The sequence below is a fragment of the Erpetoichthys calabaricus genome, chromosome 1 (assembly GCF_900747795.2).
Source record: "Erpetoichthys calabaricus chromosome 1, fErpCal1.3, whole genome shotgun sequence".
NCBI classification, from domain to species: domain Eukaryota; kingdom Metazoa; phylum Chordata; class Cladistia; order Polypteriformes; family Polypteridae; genus Erpetoichthys; species Erpetoichthys calabaricus.
Window position 1 is genome coordinate 67,032,001 of NC_041394.2, and position 20,321 is coordinate 67,052,321.

Here is a 20,321-nt window from a genome sequence, read left to right on the forward strand (position 1 = left end):
ATGATATCACGTATACATCTCAGTATTTTAATTATTCAGAGAGCTGTAATATCTCGAATGTAATGCATTCTGTGTCCTGTCGGAGAAAGAGAAAGAACGGAAGCACGTAGTGATTCACACACATAGAGCACATAGAAGATCAAACACAGAAAAAAGCATTTAACATGCTACTTGAGAAACTAGTAAAATAAACGATTTTAAGATGAAGTTTATAATGTTCTACTTTAATGGCAAAATAAACTACATGATTAAAGTGGAAATTTCGAGATTAAAGTTGACATTTCGTGCTTTTTTCCCACTGTGTGCCTATGTTTTTTGTTTGTACCCTAATACGCTTTCATATGACACTCAGACGGTGGGCTACAACTCGCCTTTTCACAGCGACTTTGATATGTGATTTCTTTTTTATTTCGGGCACTGTGCGACTTTGTGAATTTGATCTTTCGAGTTTTTCCGACACTCTGTCACTCGATCAACTTTCTTTTGTTGATTATACCACTGTTTAAACCAACAAATAGTATGTTTTTCCTTTGCCTCCACTTGGTATTCGCTGAAATTCTTATATTTTCCCCTGTGCTTTTCCTATTGTCTTTTCACAGAAGGCTATTTATATTGATTTGCATATTCAAAGAGGCGTAATTCTGGGAGGAGTTGGGGCGGGACAGAAGGCGCGTGCACGTGCGTTACTTTTCACGCAAATCGGGATTTATGTAGTGGAAGAACGTGAAAGTATGCGTGCGCACAGATTCCTGCATCTGGATTTTTCTGTGCGTACGCACAATCCCGCTTTTGTGCTTACGCCATGTTATAGTGTGAGTTCTACGCACGGCGTTATACATGAGGCCCCTTTGAATATGCAAATCAATATAAATAGCCTTCTGTGAAAAGACAATGGGAAAAGCACAGGGGAAAATATAAGAATTTCAGCGAATACCAAGTGGAGGCAAAGGAAAAACGTACTATTTGTTGGTTTAAACAGTGGTATAATCAACAAAAGAAAGTTGATCGAGTGACAGAGTGCCGGAAAAACTCGAAAGATCAAATTCACAAAGTCGCACAGTGCCCGAAATAAAAAAGAAATCACATATCAAAGTCGCTGTGAAAAGGCAAGTCGTAGCCCACCGTCTGAGTGTCATATGAAAGCTTATTAGGGTACAAACAAAAAACATAGGCACACAGTGGGAAAAAAGCACGAAATGTCAACTTTAATCTCGAAATTTCCACTTTAATCACGTTGTTTATTTTGCCATTAAAGTAGAACATCATAAACTTCATCTTAAAATCATTTATTTTACTAGTTTCTCAAGTAGCATGTTAAATGCTTTTTTCCGTGTTTGATCTTCTATGTGCTCTATGTGTGTGAATCATTACGTGCTTCCGTTCTTTCTCTTTCTCTGACAGGGCACAGAATGCATTACATTCGACATATTACAGCTCTCTGAATAATTAAAATACTGAGATGTATACGTGATATCATTTTCATGATGATAGGAATGAAAGCATGTTATTAAATATGGGAACATGGTGACGCAGTGATTGTTCATATCTCACGCAAGAGGCTTGCTGCACCATGTGCGACCTTCAATGAAATAATTTATTACAGAAGTACTGTCTCTTTCAAACCTCCAATTCCTGTCCATACTTTTCTTTCTCCAATCGACACACAATCAGCTCTGTAATAGACGTTAAGCCATTTGTAAGCTTAGAACGCTGATTCTTCAAAACTTTTAAGGAACATTGAAATATCTTCGTAGTACGTGTTTAATTATTCTATTCGTCTATCCTTCCAGTGTCGCGTCAGCACCAGCAAGAATACAGCGCAAGGCAGGAGCTATCCTTGAACCAGCTATACGCTGCGGCACCGTGTCCTCACATGTTTATTTATTAACAATACAGATTATTTAACTGCGGTGGGTTGGCACCCTGCCCAGGATTGTTTCCTGCCTTGTGCCCTGTGTTGGCTGGGATTGGCTCCAGCAGACCACCGTGACCCTGTGTTCGGATTCAGCGGGTTGGAAAATGGATGGATGGATGGATTATTTAAATGAAGTTAAAGTTTTATCTGTATACTGTAAGCAACATATTTTGCTGCATTTCATCTTAAAAATGATATTGTCATCATACGCGCTTTATAAAGTAGCGCAGGTTGTGCAATATTATAACTGTAGTGCAAGTTTATAGTGAGGTGATTGAGTGCGTTTATAGTTCTTGGGATGAAACTGTTTCTGAAACGCAAGGTCCGTACAGGAAAGGCTTTGACGCTTTTTGCCGTGGTTGAGGTAGTGTGTACTTGAAACTATATACCGATAATTCTCTTTCCGATCATCTGCTGCTGTTATTCACACTCAGATACAGTGATATAAATACTCCGAGTGGTGCAGTGAGAGTAATATGGAAAAAGATGATCCGCAGTGGCAACCCTTAACGGGAACAGCAAAAAGAAGAACAAGATGCAGTGAGCGTAACAACGCTAAAGCAGTTATGGTATTTGGAATACTATGGCTATTCCCTGGCCCATTATATTGCAGCAGGTTAATTACAATCAGATGCATTACACTAATAAACAATATGCAGTTAATTTCAGTGTATTTATAAAGCCGCGTCAGGAATGTGGAGCTAAGAAAGAAAGGATGAGCACACAGGAACAGTAGTTTGACCATTCTGTGGACCATTATATTGTTACAGGTTAATTACAATCAGATGCATTAAATTTATGAACGATATGCGGTTAATTTCAGTGTATTTGATAAAGCCGCCGCCGTGGATGTGGATCTAAGAAAGAGTAACCACATAGGAACAGTAGCACTGCTTTGACGCTGGGTGCCGCCAGTCTGCAAAACCGAGCGGAAAAATTGCGTACGCCAAGGTATGAGTTACCGTGGAAATGTGCGTGGCTTTACGCCAAGTTTAGGTTTTATACATCGCGATTTGAGCGTGGAAAGGTTCGTACGCAACATTTCTGTGCGTACGCAACGTTTATACATGAGGCCCCTGGAGAGGATGTCATCGAGCCTAGAACAGAAAGTGACGTCTTTGGGACCAGGTTGAATTTCCCTTGGTTGTTCTGCAGGGAGAAAAGAGAAAAGATCAGTGCACTCTTCCATCCCCTGGTCCAGAATGAAATTACCTTCTTTTGAGCCCTTCGGGTGCCTTTAATTTGCATATGTATGACTATATATATATATATTATATACTATAATATATATAATATATAATACTGTAATATTATAATAAAACACTTCTCAATGAAATATATGTTATTAAATTGATATGATGCTGTAATTGTTATAGACAAATGGATCATAAATAACAAAGGCAATTGGGTATGAATGCAAAGGCATGGCAGTTTGCTAATAATCAGAAACCCTAAAAAGTAGTCAATTTCACCTGATATGTGTCTTGGTAAAATTTTATTGTTATTAAATGTAAACTTATAATAGATATGAAAGCAGCAAACCTAAAGTCTCTGTACACCCCTATCAATATCATTTTATTTTTTTTTAGTTGTTAATAAGATTTTTTTAAGATTTTTTTCACCTTTTTTTTCTACTCATTATTACATATGCAATCTTCTTTTTCATCCCTACTTTGCTGATGGGGTTTCTACCTCCCAATGAGTGCTCATTCTGCTTCCATTATCTACAGTCTGCACGCACACTTTGAAAGAGGTGTCCCCTTGGTTTACACACCTAAGTGTAGTGTAGAGATCTTTTTCAAAGACACACTGTAACATTCTCCCAGAGCTTTACCTGTTCCTTGCTTTACGGATGTTAATTATCAAAACTGTATGAAAAGTTGCCTACTTGGGGAGCTCAAGCTCTTGAGAGAGTTCACCTCAAGACAAGTATTGCATTCTGCTTCTACTAAGAAATGAATGCATGTCTGTTTGTAAAATGGTGAAAATATTTTTCACTCTGTCATTGCACCTAGCATCACATTACGTTTATATCTCTGGCAGGATGATAGATGAAAGAAACGCTATACTAGCTCCAAATTTGTTGCACTTAAACAAAAAGGATTTCTGTATATATATTTAAATATATAATGGAGAAGAGTGTCCTTTTTTATTGATCTTAATTGTTAATTTGAATTTGATAAGTAAATGGCAGGATGGCCGTCTCTTGCCCTTTCCATGTTTACGGGATAAGACTGTTCTCCGATGGCCTTATTAAGTTTCTTAAAGTTCAAAGGATCTTAAACATTGCTTGAAATACGTATGTGTTACAAAACCCATCAGGAGCTTGTTAAATATTTGAATATATTCTGTACAAAGTAATCATAGGTTTTCTTTCCTTCTTTCCTATCAGTCCATCCTTCTCAACTTCCAAGCTTCTGGACACTCACTGATAAAAATCCTTTCGGTCTAGCCATGTCTAAGAGCTAAACTGATCCTTTTTAAGTAAAAGTAACTCTGATCAACTGTAATCTACACCTTAAACAAATTTTAAAAATGTCTTTTCCTTTATTTAGTCAAATGAAAATACTTCATTAATATCTGCATTATTTTTCTTTCTCAAACTTTACAGCACCAGTCACAGTACCCACTTCTTCATCGACAAGAGGTAAATAATATCTAGAGAAAGTAAATAAAACTGATTTAATATATAAAGGCCTTAAATGACAAATTGTGAATCAGGTTTTATATGCCAAATTTATTTTTATTTTATAGAGCTTCGTTTCTGTTTTGGTTTGGGGGAGAAAAATAAGGAAATTACTTATGGTCTGTTTCCTGAGTATTAGTGAGAAGTTTATCGTTACATTCTGTGTTGTTTTTTTCCAGCTTGCGTGTCTGAGGAAGCAATAAGCACATGAAGGCATAGCATTGTTGTATATTTGTAGTGTGGTGTATTAGTCAAGTTTTTATTGATGTGTTCAGCAATTCAAAAAAATGAACAACAAAGTCTAGGGTCTGGGTAAAGGCGTATTAATTTGTGTTGAAAGTGGATGAGCACAAATATCATTTATTGTAAAAATCACTTTTTATTCAGTTTTTTACCATTATGGGATGTTATTTAACTTGGATGCACCTCTCTTTTTTCTAAAGCGTTTATGCAAGTCCAATATACTGCACTGCAGTCTTTGCTGTATGATGCCTCTTAAAAATTTTTTAGCTGCCATTTCTGAATTACGTTTCTGTTTTAGTATCTGTCCAAGTCTCATTAGAAAAACAAATTATCGCTGCCTGCAGATATTTTAAATTTCATCCACAATAATTTATTATCCATTGACTTGGACATACTAATGCTTACTGGTGCTTTTAACTGAAGCTTCCCCTGGGGAACATAGAAATGTTTTTGTTTTGTTTTTTTAATTCTGTACAGGCCAAATTTTAGAGCTTTGTTTTAGTTGTTAGTTTTTTTTTTACAGTTTTAAGAATATTTAACATCAAGTCTATAATATATTCCAGTGATAGTACTACCTGTGCAATGTTACTGTAATGCAAGTCAAGAACTACGTAAATTACCTTCATGTTTGTACAAAGTACAATAATTACTCTTGAGTTCCATCTGTTTCTTGTCAAAACTGTTGAATTCTAAGGCTGGCAATATACTTAATGGCACACGATGCGTGAGCTTGAGGACTCTTCTGCTATTTAAGCAGTGTTCTCTCTATACTTGCGTGCATACTTCAAGTAAATCTGGAGGATTCCACCAGATGGCAGTGTGTGAAATCGTCATGGTGAGAAAGATGTTAAAAGTTAAAATTCTTTGCATTCTGATGCTGTTTTGTAGGCGCAGAAAAAAAAGATGGCAACAGCGACACAAAATGTCAAGATGGTGTGTGAGACCTTTAAGTATATTGCGTCATTACAAAGAGGGAATATTGCCTATGTGAGAAATGGATGAAGAAAAGCACAATGAAGACATTAGCAAGTCAGAATTTAAGTTTGTCACCACATTGATCCATTCATCAAATACTAAAGCACACAGATTGATCCTGTTGGAGCTGCAGACCTGCCATCACATGTTGATAGAAAACAATGATGCTGACATTATGTACCAAAACTTGAACACACACGTGACCCATATTTTTGCAACTTATGCACGCGTCATGTTAATTTTTGATGACATGCACAGAGAATGCGTCAAACGAGCGCTGTGAACACGTCACAGCCATGTTTTGTGCGCTTAAACGTTATGAGCATTAAGTATAAACCGGCCCTAAGTAAGTTATTGAAATATTCCAAGACATATTTGAATTATATTTTTGCTTTGCTTTTATTTTCACAGCGTCACCCACAACATCTTCAAACACAACAGGTAACTGCTGAAAAATATAAAAAGGAAATTCTCAATGAAATATATGTTGTTAGATTAATATGATCCTACAATTGTTATAGATAAATGAATCATAAATAACATTGGAAATTGAGTATACTGACATTACAAATGCAAAGGCACTGCAGTATGCTAATATTAAAAAAACCCTAAAAAGTACTTCATTTCATCTGATATAAGTGTCTTGGTAAAATTTTCTTGTTATTAATGTAAACTTATAATAGAGAGGAAAGCAGGAAATCACAAAGTCTCTGTACACCCCTATCAATATGAATTTATTTATTCAGTGAATACATTTTTTTTCACCTTGCTTTCCCACTCCTTATCACATATTTAGATTTCTTTTCCATCCCATCTTTTTTGATGAGTCTTCCACACTCCCAGTGAATGCTTACCCTTCTTCCATTAGCTATAGTTTGTTTTCAAACTTAAAAGGAGGTTTTTCCTGGTTTGCACACCTGAGTGTGGAGATCTTCTTAAAAGAAACATTGCACCATTCATTCAGACCTTTACCTGTTCCTTGCTGTAGGGATGTTGATTATCATACATGACATTTGTCTGAAAAGGTGTTTCCGTGGGGAGCTCATGCACTTGGGAGAGCAGGGCCTCCCTAAGCCTTTATGGGGCCCTAAGCTTAAGAAAATTTAGGGGATTCCCACCGCCTTGGCACTGCCAAAACTACTATTGCCAATGCTTGATCATTCGCATACCTACTATAAATTTAACACACTCATTATCGCTTTTATTAGTTTTTGCTGTTCTTTACATTATACCAATGTCAGCCTGGCATGTTTTCATCCTTCTGTGGCTTTTAATCTTAAAAGGTATTAAACTCATCAAAGTGGTCTCATAGATAGATAAATAGATAGATAGATACTTTATTAATCCCAAGGGGAAATTCACATACTCCAGCAGCAGCATACTGATAAAGAAAATGTTAAATTAAAGAGTGATAACAATGCAGGTATACAGACAGACAATAACTTTGAATAATGTTAACGTTTACCCCCACGGGTGGAATTGAAGATGCGCATAGTGTGTGGGAGGAACGATCTCCTCAGTCTGTCAGTAGAGCAGGAAAGTGACAGCAGTCTGTCGCTGAAGCTGCTCCTCTGTCTGGAGATGACATTATTTAGTGGATGCAGTGACTCCAAGCTGTATTGGAAGTCCGATGTATATAGCCTGAACAGGACCGGAGAAAGTACAGTCCCCTGCGGTGCTCCTGTGTGGCTGACCACAATGTCAGACCTGCAGTTCCCGAGATGCACATACTGAGGTCTGTCTTTAAGATAGTCCACTATCCATGCCACCAGGTATGAATCTACTCCCATCTCTTTCAGCTTGTCCCTAAGGAGCAGAGGTTGTTAATGCGCACTTTAATATTTAAAGTGAAGGTTTCCTAACCCAGTCTTCAGGCTCCCCTGGACAGTTCAACTTTTTGTTTTATCCTAAGTCTCAGCACACCTATACCAGCTGTTCAGTATTACTGATTGCTTGGCTCTGTTGTAGAGGGGAGTTATAATAGAGGAAAAAGTGAGACAGCCTGTGGGGGCCTGAGGGCTGGGATGAAAATGCTCATACAAAGATATACAGTACTTTGAGTAGTTTGATGAAAAGTTATATACTGAATGTGGTATGTTGAAAAGTAACCAAATACACCAGTAGGCCATGCATATACTGTAAGCATGTTAAACTCTTTAATTTCTTTTTGTTAAAAAATGTTCTACATGTAAAAGTGCAGAACATCTATCTTCTTCAAAAGAAGCAAAATAAAATAACATATATATCATATATAACTTGATTTTATGCTGAATACTGTAGTTTCTCTCTGAATGTATTATTCTGAAGCTGGAATACTTCAAAAATGTTACACTTTGTTAAAACTTATTTATATTCACTCGATTACAGTGTGACCCAAACCAAGCGTCTTGTCGTGTATCATTACATCCAGGGCTACTGCCATGGTTAGTTGACATAGTTGATGCCATTCTAAACTGACGCATCTTTTGTAAAATAATATATATGAACTTTTTGTTTTTAGAAAATGGGTCTACGGTATACATTAATTTTATGACGGCGCACATGCATTCATATCCTTGTCATGAATTCCCCTCACCCCCAACTAGCTAACGTTAGCCGAACATACCTTGACTGAACTGAATAATTCTATTTAGCAAGTGATTAAGGATGAAATGCTGAAATTCGTCATGTAACTTACCTTTATCTTGCTGTTTCTTCTCATCTTCTATTTTCTTCTTCTTTCTTTTGTCTGCTATAGAAGGATATGTCCTTTCTGTGACATAACTTTTTTTGCAGCTTTTCAACGGAGACTGAGAGGGAACACTGTAACCTGATGTTATTCTGATTGATCGCATTAAATATAATGTCCTTTACAATGCACGTTCATGCACATGATTTATGACACCAGCTCACACCAGCTTAACATAAGTGAATTTTTATGTGATTACTGTAGACATAACATATCACAAAATATTAATATGTTCCCTAAGGATTATAAAGTTCTGTTTCCATTTCTTTGTCATTTGGCCACACTGTTTCACTGTGGGGCTGTAACACTTAGTATAATTAATGAGATTTTGGATAAATCTTGTATGTTAAATCGAAGCGACGCAGATCCATACCAGAATGCAACATGTCAACATTTATACAGTACATCACACTTTATGTCTGACACCTTGCAGAATTACATATATTTTAACTTTAAAATGCACCGATTTTCCTGTATATTCCGGGTAAATTACATCATACAGAAATAGGGGAATAGCATTCATCTGTGCCCTCCAAACTATTTCCTCATTTTAATAATATGATGGGTGTCCTTTAATCCTGGCAAAGCGGGAGACCCCAGAAGTAGCCTATCTGTGTTGTAGTTAGATTGCTGATTGAAGCTGTTCTTTGGTGAGACTGACAATTTGTTAAAAATGACTTGGCAGAGTCGCCATGAAAAATGACATAATGCATTGGAATATTTTTTCCCGCAGAAAGAACAAAATAAAGGATGTTTCTTATTTGGACTTGGAAAGATACTGTCATGACAATGGTAAAAAAAAACCTTCAGGCTGGGTGATAATGTATAGACAACAGAATGTCATATCGGACAACCTCACCACCATCTAATACATGTAGACAAAGTAACAACACCAGTTTGTGTTTTGTAACTATTTATGAATAAACTATTGCAAGTTAGAACCTTGTAATTCCAATAATAATAATAACAATTAAAAAAATCTTCTCGTTTGGGACATTTCAAGCGCTCTTGGGGGCCCTCTGGTGGCCTCGGGGCCCTAAGCAGTCGCTTAGTTCGCTTATGTCTCGGGCCGACTCTGTGGGAGAATTCACCTCAAGACAAGCATTGAAACTATAGAGAAGGAAAAGCTGAAGACCCTTAAGCTTTACTTCTATCTAAAAAATGAGTACTGTACATGTCTGAATGTAAAACTTCACTCTGTCATTGGAGTCAGTATCACAGCTCTTCCCATTAAAGCATCAGTTACAACATACTGGTAAGATGGAAGGAAGGACCTATTAGGTTTTCACTTGGTGCACTTAATGTATTTGCTTGGTACAAATATGTAATGGAAACAAGAGTCCTGCTTTGCTGATTTACATTGTAAATCTGAATATGACAAGTAAATGGCAAGATTGGTGTCTCTTGCATTCTCAGGATTTGCTGGTTAAAACATTGTTATGTATCTTATTATAAACAAAAGTTTATCAGTCATGTCAGTAAATTTCACCAAGTTCAAAGAAATTCAACTCCTGCATTAAATGCATTCATGTGGAAAGACCACTGACCAAGTTGTAAGAAATCTGTAAATATTCTACACAGACTTACATTTTTTTCAAAGCGCCCACTAGAAATTTTATAATTCCCTCTCACCTTTTCTTCATTTTCTAGATGCTCATTTCTTCTACCAAAAATGAACTCAGTGTAGCCATGCATTACAACTAAATGGATGGTACAGTACTTACAGTACAGTACATAAAAGTAATAGTGACCTAACATCACAAAAACAATTGAAAATTCAACTTCCGGCTCTAGACCTTGCATTGTCCAGATGACTGCATGTTAGCCAGAAAAATGCTGGGCATTATTGGTTAGCTGGATTGTACTATTTGTGTTGCCTCAGTATAACTGATGCCAGTAGCTCCACATTTAGTAGACTGCAATCAAATTTTGAATACTTCTTCCAGTGTTTACAAAGGTTTTTCAGTGATAACTGTTAATCATTATAATTGACTGCACAAACAACAAAAATAAATTTATGCACAAAAAACACAGGTGTTGGTTAAGAGAAATACATAAGACATCACAGCTCTCATATCAATGTAATTAGGAAGCAAGACAATCTGTCAAGAGTTTCATCGAGAAGGATGACTGTGTTCCACACAAACCACTTGTTACACCTATACATGTACCTTTTTGAAAAAATAGCGGAAAGAAGACAAGCAGTGATCTACTAAAAATATTGTGTTGTCAGATGAGCCATCCTTTATGCTAATGACTACATGTACTGAATGTCTCAAATGAAAGAAATTTACAGGAATACATTCTTGTTTGCCCACAGCTAAGCAATCTGGTAAGTCTCTAATGGTATGGAGTGCATTTTGCAGGCTGGATTTAGGCCCACATATTCCTTGCAGAACAAAATGTATGCCTGCAATTACAGTGAGATTTTCAGTGATTACATTCATTTCATGGTGACTTATTCATTTTATGGTTGTTATGGTACTAGTCCAATGAAGATGACCATTCCCCAATGGTACAAGAGGTCAATGACTAGTATGGAAAAACATGGAAAAGACATGCCATGGCTGACCTAGTCAGCAGAATACAAAATAATACACCAATTATGGGAAATTGTGGGGCTGTATTTTTCCAAAATTAACATTAAAACAACAAATATTGCAATTTCTCATAGAACAATGACATCCAGTCCATCAAGTATAGTTGTAGGCACTTGGTGATTCCTGCTGATCTCTGCTAAAATTGGTCTGGTCACTCATGTTAGCTCAATGCATATTAGATGTGGAGTTGGCACATTCTTTCCATTTTCTATATTTATTCTGGGTACTCTGTTTCCCCCATATAAAGGTCAAGAAGATTTAATTAACTGAGCTCTCTGAATTGCTGTTGCTGTAGCGGATTGGCTTCTTCCGATGGTGTCCGATATCACTCCTTTCAATGAGCATATTATGAGACTCAGATTACAGCACTCTCTGGGTGCCTTGTCTGTTGTCTCAGTGTATGCGCCAATCGTGGAGAGTGATGTCTCGGCGAGGGAGACATTTTATTTCCATCTTCGATCGGTGGTTGATGGGTGCCCATGGGGTGACACTCCTCTGGTCATGGGTGACTTCAATGCAGCCACTGGCACTGACAGGGCTGCGAATCGCTGGATCCTGTTTCCAGCACCCAGAAGCGCATTGTTGGACTTGGTACTCAAATACTGGTGGTGTGGTGAAGGAGATTGATCACATCCTAGTGGGCAGTACGCTGGAGGCTCTTGCAAAACTGTGGTGTGTACAGAAGTGCCCAGTTTGTGAATTCTGACCACAGACTTGTTGTTGCTACTCTTAGGATCCAGCTTAGGTCCAGTAGGTTACCAACTACTAGGAAAATGAGCCTGGACTTGGCCAGACTACAAGACCAAGCTGTTGCTAATGAGTCTGCACGCAGTTTGTGTGAGGAAATTGCAGATTTGGGTACAACTGCCGATCCTAATGTGATGTGGGAGACCTTCCGTAACAAGACCCTGAAGGTTGCTGAGGGTTGTATTGGTGTTACCAGTGTTCCCAGAAGTAGATGTTTCATCTCGCAGGGCACCCTGGATATCATCGAGAGGAATCACAGCGCATGGCTCAATGGCAACTCTGCTCTGTACCAGGAACTGAGAGGGATGGCTATGAGGGCTCTGAGGGCAGATAAAGAGGTGTTTGTTAGAGGAATCTGTGAGCAAGTGACACATCATCTGTGGTCTAGCGATCCATGTCCTGCTTACGGAGGAATCAGAGCATTACACACATCTAAATCTGTTCCTCGGAGAGTCACAGTCAGGGAGGCTGATGGAATGGTCCTTACGGATGACACTGCAGTTTTGACCCACTGGGCTGGCTACTTTGAGCAGTTGTTCAAAGCTGATCCTCCAGCTAGGACGTTGGATATCTCTGGGTTCATGGTTCTTGAGGCTGATCCTCCAATTAGCTCTGAACCTCCCAATCTCACTGAGATTGCACAGGTGGTGAACCAGATGAGTGGGGGAAAGGCTGCAGGGATCTGGGGTGAACGTCTCCAGGCTGGTGGTAAGGCTGTCCTCCTGGCATTGCAAAAAATCTTTGCTTCCATTTGGGAGACTGGCATCAACCCAACTGACTGGAAAACGGGACTTGTCGTCCCTTTCTGGAAAGGGAAGGGTGATCGCCTGGATTGCAGCTACTACAGGAGGATAATACTGCTCTCTGTGCCGGGTAAGGTTCTTGCTAGGGTCGTCCTCAACAGGATCCGTGATCACTTGCTCACCTACCAGCGACCGTAACAGTCTGGTTTTACGCCTAAGAAGTCTACCATCGACCGCATCTTTGCACTGAGGGTTCTCATGGAGGGCAAACGTGAATATCGGCAGAGTTTCTTTGCAGCCTTTGTCGATTTTCGCAAAGTGTTCGAATGTGCCCTGTGGGACATCCTGAAGGTTCGCGGGATCCCCTCGAAGTTGCTGGATATCATGGCTGGCTTGTACACTGGTACTGTGAGTGCTGTGCAGAGTGGAGGCAGAACCTCTGCATTTTTCCCAGTTGATTCTGGGGTTCATCAGGGGTGTGTTCTTGCTCCTACTCTGTTCAATGCTTGTATGGACGGGGTGTTGCGTGGGGTCCAATGGCTGTGGGGCATCTGTTGGTGAAGAAAGATTCACGGATCTTGACTTTGCTGATGATACTTTGATCTTCGCAGAGTCAATGGAGGCTCTGATCGGGGCGATCGAGAGACTGAACGAGGAGTCTGAGTGTCTCGGCTTGCGAGTGTCCTGGATAAAAACCAAGATGCAGGCCTTTAATGACCTCTTGGGTACAGCTATCAGCAGTGTGTCTGTTTGCGGAGAGAGTGTCAACCTTGTCGTGAGGTCTATTTACCTTGGCAGTGACATTCATGTCTCTGGTGACTCTTCCTATGAAGTCAGTAGACGGATTGGGAGAGCATGGGGGGTCATGAGGTCGCTGGAAAGAGGTCTGTGGCGCTCCCGATATCTATGCAAAAGGACGAAGGTCCAAGTCTTTAGAGTCCTGATGCTTCCTGTCTTGCTATATGGTTGCAAGACATGGACGCTATCCAGTGACCTGAGACGAAGACTGAATACCTTTGGGTACTGTGTCTCTCCGGAAAATCCTTGGGTACCTTTGGTTTGACTTTGTGTCGAATGAGTGGTTGCTCATGGAGTCCCGAATGAAGCACATTACCTGCATTGTGAGGGAGTGTCAGTTACGGCACTGCGGCCATGTGGCACGTTTCCCTGAGGGTGATCCGGCTCGTAAGATCCTCATTGCTGGGGACCCGAGTGGCTGGACCAGGCCAAGGGGTCGCCCACGTAACACCTGGCAGCAGCACATAGAGGGGCATTTCTGGAGGGTGGGACTGGATCGCATGTCTGCCTGGGGGGGTTGCAAACCGGACACCCGAGTTGTTTCATCGTGTAGTGGGTGCGGCAACACACTGTACCAGTGCATGCTCCCCAACTTGACTTGACTTGACTTGCTCTCTGAATTAGCTCTGTGTGAGTAAGTTGTGAATGTTCCCAATGGTTATTACTGTTGTCTCTTTCTGGATTGTGACCAATTCTCCCAAGCTTGGATAATTATTCTAAGATTCAGATTTTCAGATAAGAGGAAAAGATACACATGTACTAATCATTTCCACACTGAGTTATTAATACTTTGTAATAGGAAGTAAGTTAATTTGCACTTATTTTGTATTACCCATCTGTTATATATTTAAGCAGTAATGTTCCATGAAATGTAATGTTTATCATTTTCATAATAAGAATTTTTGCTTCAGCGTTATGTATATACAATAATATTTATACCAGTATTTTTTCACATTCCTGCATTTATGTGTAATGCTTTACTTTATGTTTGTTAGTATTTTGTATTAGTAAACTTTTTTTTTTTTAACTTTCATACCGCCAGTGAGTTAATAACTAGACTCATTTGTGAAAAATACTGGCATCTAGTGGGTTTTTTATGTAAATTACAAATTTAATTTTTGTATCCTTTCTTTATTTCTTTATTGTAGACAGCACATGTATATTTATTTACATTTCATCCAATAAATTTCCTTCTGAGGTGTTGTGTAGAATACTCTGAATCTTCTAATAGTGTTCTGACTGACACTCCAGAGGGAACACTACATGTCCTGGACACTTTACAGATATACAGACCTTCTTTCTCATAGGCTCATTAGTAAGTTGGATTTGCATTGAGAACTTTTAATAACACCAGTACCTACAATACAAAATCACTAAACAGAGGTGTGTTGGCACAAGGACACGGTTATATGGCCAGAAATGTAAAGATATGCAAGAGTATGAAAAAGAACACTTCAAGATATAAGTATTTGGCAGACTAAGGTTAATTTTAACTGTTTTTGTGGTGCTGCTTTTATCCCAACTTAGGTATGGTGAATAAAAGGCAAATAATGAAGGTCATTATCAAAATACAAAGTGGCATGAATCCTGAGGACCCAAAAGTCACTGAAGCCATCTTAAAACAGGTATGTGATATTATGTCTATTTCAACATCACAGGGCTCATTCACCCTTTTTTATTTACTCCTGTTTATGTTAGTTGTTATTCTTGTTAATTTTGTTACTTATTCTGTCACATAAATGAGGTAGAGACATAATTTATGCTGCTGTGCAAGGCTATGTGTGGTTTTGACTGACAAATAAAGTTAACTTTGAACCATACAGTTCTAATTCCAATTTGCATATTTATGAATGTGGGAAAAATGCTGTGTTATCCTGAAGAAAACTCGCTTAGATACAGGAAGAACATGCAAACTCCACCAAGACAATGATTGGGCGCAAGAACCTAGGTTACTGAATTTGGGAGGATTGGTATCTCTAAATTGGTCTTATGTGTATGTGATTATATCTGGACTGTCCAGGTATTGGTCCTGTATTCTGCATAGTACAATTAGAGCAACCACTAGCCTTCTGTCAGAAAATTAGATTAAGCAGACTATGAGAATGAATGGTTATTTTATACAGTAACCATTTGGCTTTAGAAAACTGTGGTTTTGGTGTTAGCAAATTCACATGTCTAAATGGGTTTTTCACTGTATGCTCCCATTTTTCTTCCAAATTCTCAATATGTGCAAATTAAGTTGACTATTGTCTGTAAAATGATCTGCTATGAGTGGATGTGGTTGTTCTCACTGTGATAGACTGGGTTGGTTCCTACCTTGAGCCTATTACTCCCTAAGGAGAAGGATGGGTGGTTAAAAACAAGACTTGTAAAATTAGAATGCTTTCCTTTTCAGGTCAAGAATAATCTTTTGAAGCAAAATGTTACAGGAAACCTTCAGTGGAAAATAAATAGTGGAAGTATTTTCAATAGGCTAAACACTGATGAATAGAAAGGTGTGAAGACAACGTGGACAATGTGCCGTTTCATACTTGGTCATATCTGCATTTCTTCACTAAGATGGATTCCCACATATCTGTATTCCTTTAATAATGTGTGCTCTCTTTGTGGTATTTTAATGTTTGATTACTGTCATACATATTGACTATAGCTGCAATTTCTTATTTTTGGGCCAGCTCAAGAATCTCAGCACATGCAAAGTAACATAATATAAAATGCTTGATGGAACAGATCATACTAGCCAGCCTAGGTTATCAAAACCTTAGAAGAGCCAGATATTTAAAACAGCTACCATTACTGAGTGCCTGAAATGGCCATAACACACCTCATCAATTGTCAACATGGCCAACATGTTTACTTTCTCAGTTACCTGGCAAAAGTCCAGCCCTCCATCTATGCTCTTAAAGATCAACAGAAGCACACTGGGGACTGTTCTCCCTGGCTGCTTCACATTCTGGTACTGCTTCTGTTTAACTGAAGAACACAAAGCATTACAGTGCATATACCACAGAACCAGAGTCACCTAGACGCTGAAGAATTTTGCTCTGGTATGCTAGTTATACTACTTTCTCATTTATTTGCTGAATGTTTTTTTTCTTTATTATCTAGCAACATTTATAAATGTAAAGGGATGTTCTCCAAATTCACTGTGTATTACTCAAAAATTGGAAAAGATTAAGAAGGCATGCAATATTGATGACTTAAGGACTGTGGCAAATCACAACCCTTATCTTTTGTTAAAACAAAAGTGAATTGTTGAAGTTCATTAACTTTGAAAGATGGGTCCATGTCATAACCAAGAAGGAAATCTCACCTTTCTTAAAGTATTGTAATAGAAAATAGTCGGAAGCAGGAAAAGATTTGGGGATGGCCACCCCATATACTGAAAAAAAGCAGGTTAAAAAACAACATAAACATCTTTACAAAACGGAGTTCAAAATAGAACTGGTTAACAATTATGTTCTCAGGTGCATGTATTGCACAAGCAGAAAGAGGTGGAGTTTCAGAAAGCCAGAAAAGGAAGTGATGTCTGTGGAGGTGGGTTCTGGACCAGATAGGACATCATTATCTGGTGCAAGGAGTGATGTCATGGGAAGGAGAAACAGAGGTGGTGCTACTAAAAGTACGGTCTTCAGTTGGTCTGAAGAGGGACAAAAGGAGAGTATTAGAAGGCAGCACCAACCCTTGAGCCAGCTGGGAAATAACACTATTTGAGCCTGTAAACCATTCCCATGCACACGTGTGATAGTATTCATTCTGGATGAATTCTGTTTGTCTTCATTTGACATCCTTTATCATAACCTAATACATTTAAGAGCTACTGATACATAAATTCTAATTATGTAAAATTACATAAAAGTATTATTGGTAATGTACAGTACTGATTTCTGCTAAATTATCTTTATGTATCTTTTACAATGTGCAATAGCTTGAAGTATAATTATTCATTTAGCCTATCACATATGTAGAATAGTATCCAGCATTTTATGAGGGGGATCTACACCCTCTTAGAACTGGTGAGTAGTGATGAGCGAACATTGATGAGTTCACTTCGCAGTGAGTTCCCCAAAATCACGGAAATGTTTGCGATATTCTCTGAACTTGGCAAACTGCATTAAAGTTAATGAGGAAAGACTAACTGAACTAGATTTGACTGGATTATAATGGTGTTGTCACATTTAAAGTGCCCCTGTGGGCTAGGGAAACGTCTGTCAACTATACTGGAGCAATTATTGTGGCCAAAAAGGTGACCTGAGTTGTGTGGCAGCAGTGCCAACCTCTGCCTCATTGTGCCTCTGTGATATTAAAGAAGAAAGTATGCATAGATTTCATTAATACAAAGCAGAAATGCAGAAATCGTACTCAAAAGTCAGAAAAAAATATGCAGGTCTTTTAAAGGCAGAAAACTCAAAGTGGCATCTCATGATTTAAGCTGCTGGCTCATTCTATGTTTTGAAGTCAAGCTGAAGGCTCTCCAGACTCTGCTGATACTTTGCTTCTTTTCCTCTATCAAAAAGATAGAAACGTCTTGTAAATAGTAATAAACCTTTCCTTATTATTATTACTGTATTTCGCAGAGTCTCCTGTGTTTGGGTGGGTGTGGGGGGTGTCAGGTTTCTTCAAGGTTTGTTTTTATCTCCATGTGGCTAATTATTATGCATGCATAGGTCACGGATCTCCTTCTCTTATACTGATGTGACACTCGAAAATTGACCTGCACATTGGCAAAAAACTTTGAATAAACATTCTGGTTAATGACTTATAAGATTCCATTTATCAACTTGAGTATGGTTTTAGCATCTTGGTTCTGGTAGCAACTTGTATTTGCTAAATGGCTTTCAACATTTCTCAGTCAGATGGTTTTATTTGATAATGGCCTGTTTAAAACCATCTTCACAGTTGCTCACAAAACCTGTTGATGGCTGTCAATTCAATGACGTCAGCTGAAACTAAAACAGTAGGTGGACCTACTCTGTGTAGCAGAATTTGGATACTTGCAATTGACACAGTTAATATTTTAAAAATATAATTGTTTATCATAATACATTACAACTTCACAGGCAGAGGTAATTTGTTATTTATGCTGTATATGTTCCATTATTGTGGCCAAAAAGGTGACCTGAGCTGTGCAGCAGCAGCAGTGCCAATCACTGCACCACCATGGCTCAATGAGATCAAAGAAGAAAGTCAGAGACACACAATCATATATTTCATCAAAACAAATCAGAAATGCTGAAATCATAGTCAAAATTCAGAAAACATATGTCTTTTAAAGGCAGAAAATTCAAAGTGGCATGTCATAATTGAATTTTCTGTTTTGTTCTTTTTTTGAAGTCATGCTAAAGGCTCTCTAAACTGTCTGTGCTGATGCTTTGCACTTTTTATTCTATAAATAAGTTAGAAACATCTTGTAAATAGTAATAAATGTTTTGTTATTATTATTTCTTAGAGTCTCCTCTGTTGGGTGGTGTCAGGCTCCTTCAGATTTGTTTTCACTCTCGCCACGCCACGTGGCTAATTATTATGCAGGCATAGAGCACATGCCTCCTTCTCTTATGTTGACCTGGAACTCAAAAATCAGCCTGCATATTTGGCTACAAGCACAGATGACCTGTCCCGCAGAGTCTGTAATGCAAATGATCAGCATTATATACCCAGGGGGCAGTCCCATCAATGTTAGCTGTTATAGCTCTGAGGATGTCTCACAAAACATTATGGGGCACTGGTATTAAAAAAAAAAATTCTCCTAATCTGGTAAAATTATCAGTAAGTAATCTGACGAACAAGGGTGAAAATGAACACAGCAAATTTGCTGCAAATAATGCTTTGGAAAAATTCGCTGATCAACACTACTGGTAAGGTTGGTTCATATACTGTGCCTGTCAATGTCTTTGTTGGGTCTGTTTCACTGAAATATGTATTACTATTTTCTAATAGAAATAAACTCTTACATATTCATATGTGGAAAGTTGCCAGATTTGGAACAGGTTTAATGTGCCTTGTTGTTTTAACTCTCTGCGAGTTAAAACCAAAAATAAATAATATTATTAATATTTAGCTAATTGAATCCTGAAGTTTGCCACCATATGAAAAGAGCACAGAGCACCCACAACCCCTTTTTCAGTGCTTTTTTGTTTTTTTTTAGTAGGCCTATAGATGTGTTTTCATTTTACTTGTTAAAGTGTAAATATATTTTTGTCATAAGAAGAGGCAAGTAAAATTGAATGTAATGTGACTCCCATTCTCCTCTTCCATAAGCTTTTTAACTAAGTGTAATGACTGAATTTAATACGTAATGTAAAGCGTAAGTGAGTAACTTAGTAGCACATTTTGTGCAATTAACACTAGAATTACCAGAGCCTACGAAAAAACTCGTAGATCCAGCCCACCTTAAATCCCATCGCACCTCTCCATCAGTGTCTTTTGTCCTGTAAATGTGCCGATAAAGACAAGCAGCAAGCAGCCTACTATTCCATCCCCCCACCACTGCAGAACGTGCACAAAGTTCTCCCACCTCACGCCAAATGTCAATGTCTTTGTTGGGTCTGTTTCACTGAAATATGTATTACTATTTTCTAATAGAAATAAACTCTTACATATTCATATGTGGAAAGTTGCCAGATTTGGAACAGGTTTAATGTGCCTTGTTGTTTTAACTCTCTGCGAGTTAAAACCAAAAATAAATAATATTATTAATATTTAGCTAATTGAATCCTGAAGTTTGCCACCATATGAAAAGAGCACAGAGCACCCACAACCCCTTTTTCAGTGCTTTTTTGTTTTTTTTTAGTAGGCCTATAGATGTGTTTTCATTTTACTTGTTAAAGTGTAAATATATTTTTGTCATAAGAAGAGGCAAGTAAAATTGAATGTAATGTGACTCCCA

The 20,321-nt window shown here is 38.2% G+C and overlaps 1 protein-coding gene across 3 annotated transcripts in view; it reads left to right on the forward strand.

Moving 5' to 3' along the window:
• LOC127526745 (secretory phospholipase A2 receptor-like) overlaps positions 1–17,992 on the forward strand; it is a 58,250-nt gene extending 40,258 nt beyond the window's left edge. For 2 of the 3 annotated variants that reach the window (XR_007934175.1, XR_007934176.1), the window contains 3 exons: positions 14,963–15,060; positions 15,831–17,803; positions 17,834–17,992. Coding sequence is in view for 1 of the 3 variants with exons in the window: in XM_051923280.1 (XP_051779240.1) it covers positions 14,963–15,060; positions 15,831–15,926 (194 nt within the window). In the remaining 2 variants the exon portion in view is untranslated. Of the gene's footprint in view, positions 1–14,962; positions 15,061–15,830 lie in introns of all 3 variants that reach the window. The other variant, XM_051923280.1, reaches the window with a different exon arrangement.
• The last annotated feature ends 2,329 nt before the right edge of the window (positions 17,993–20,321 follow it).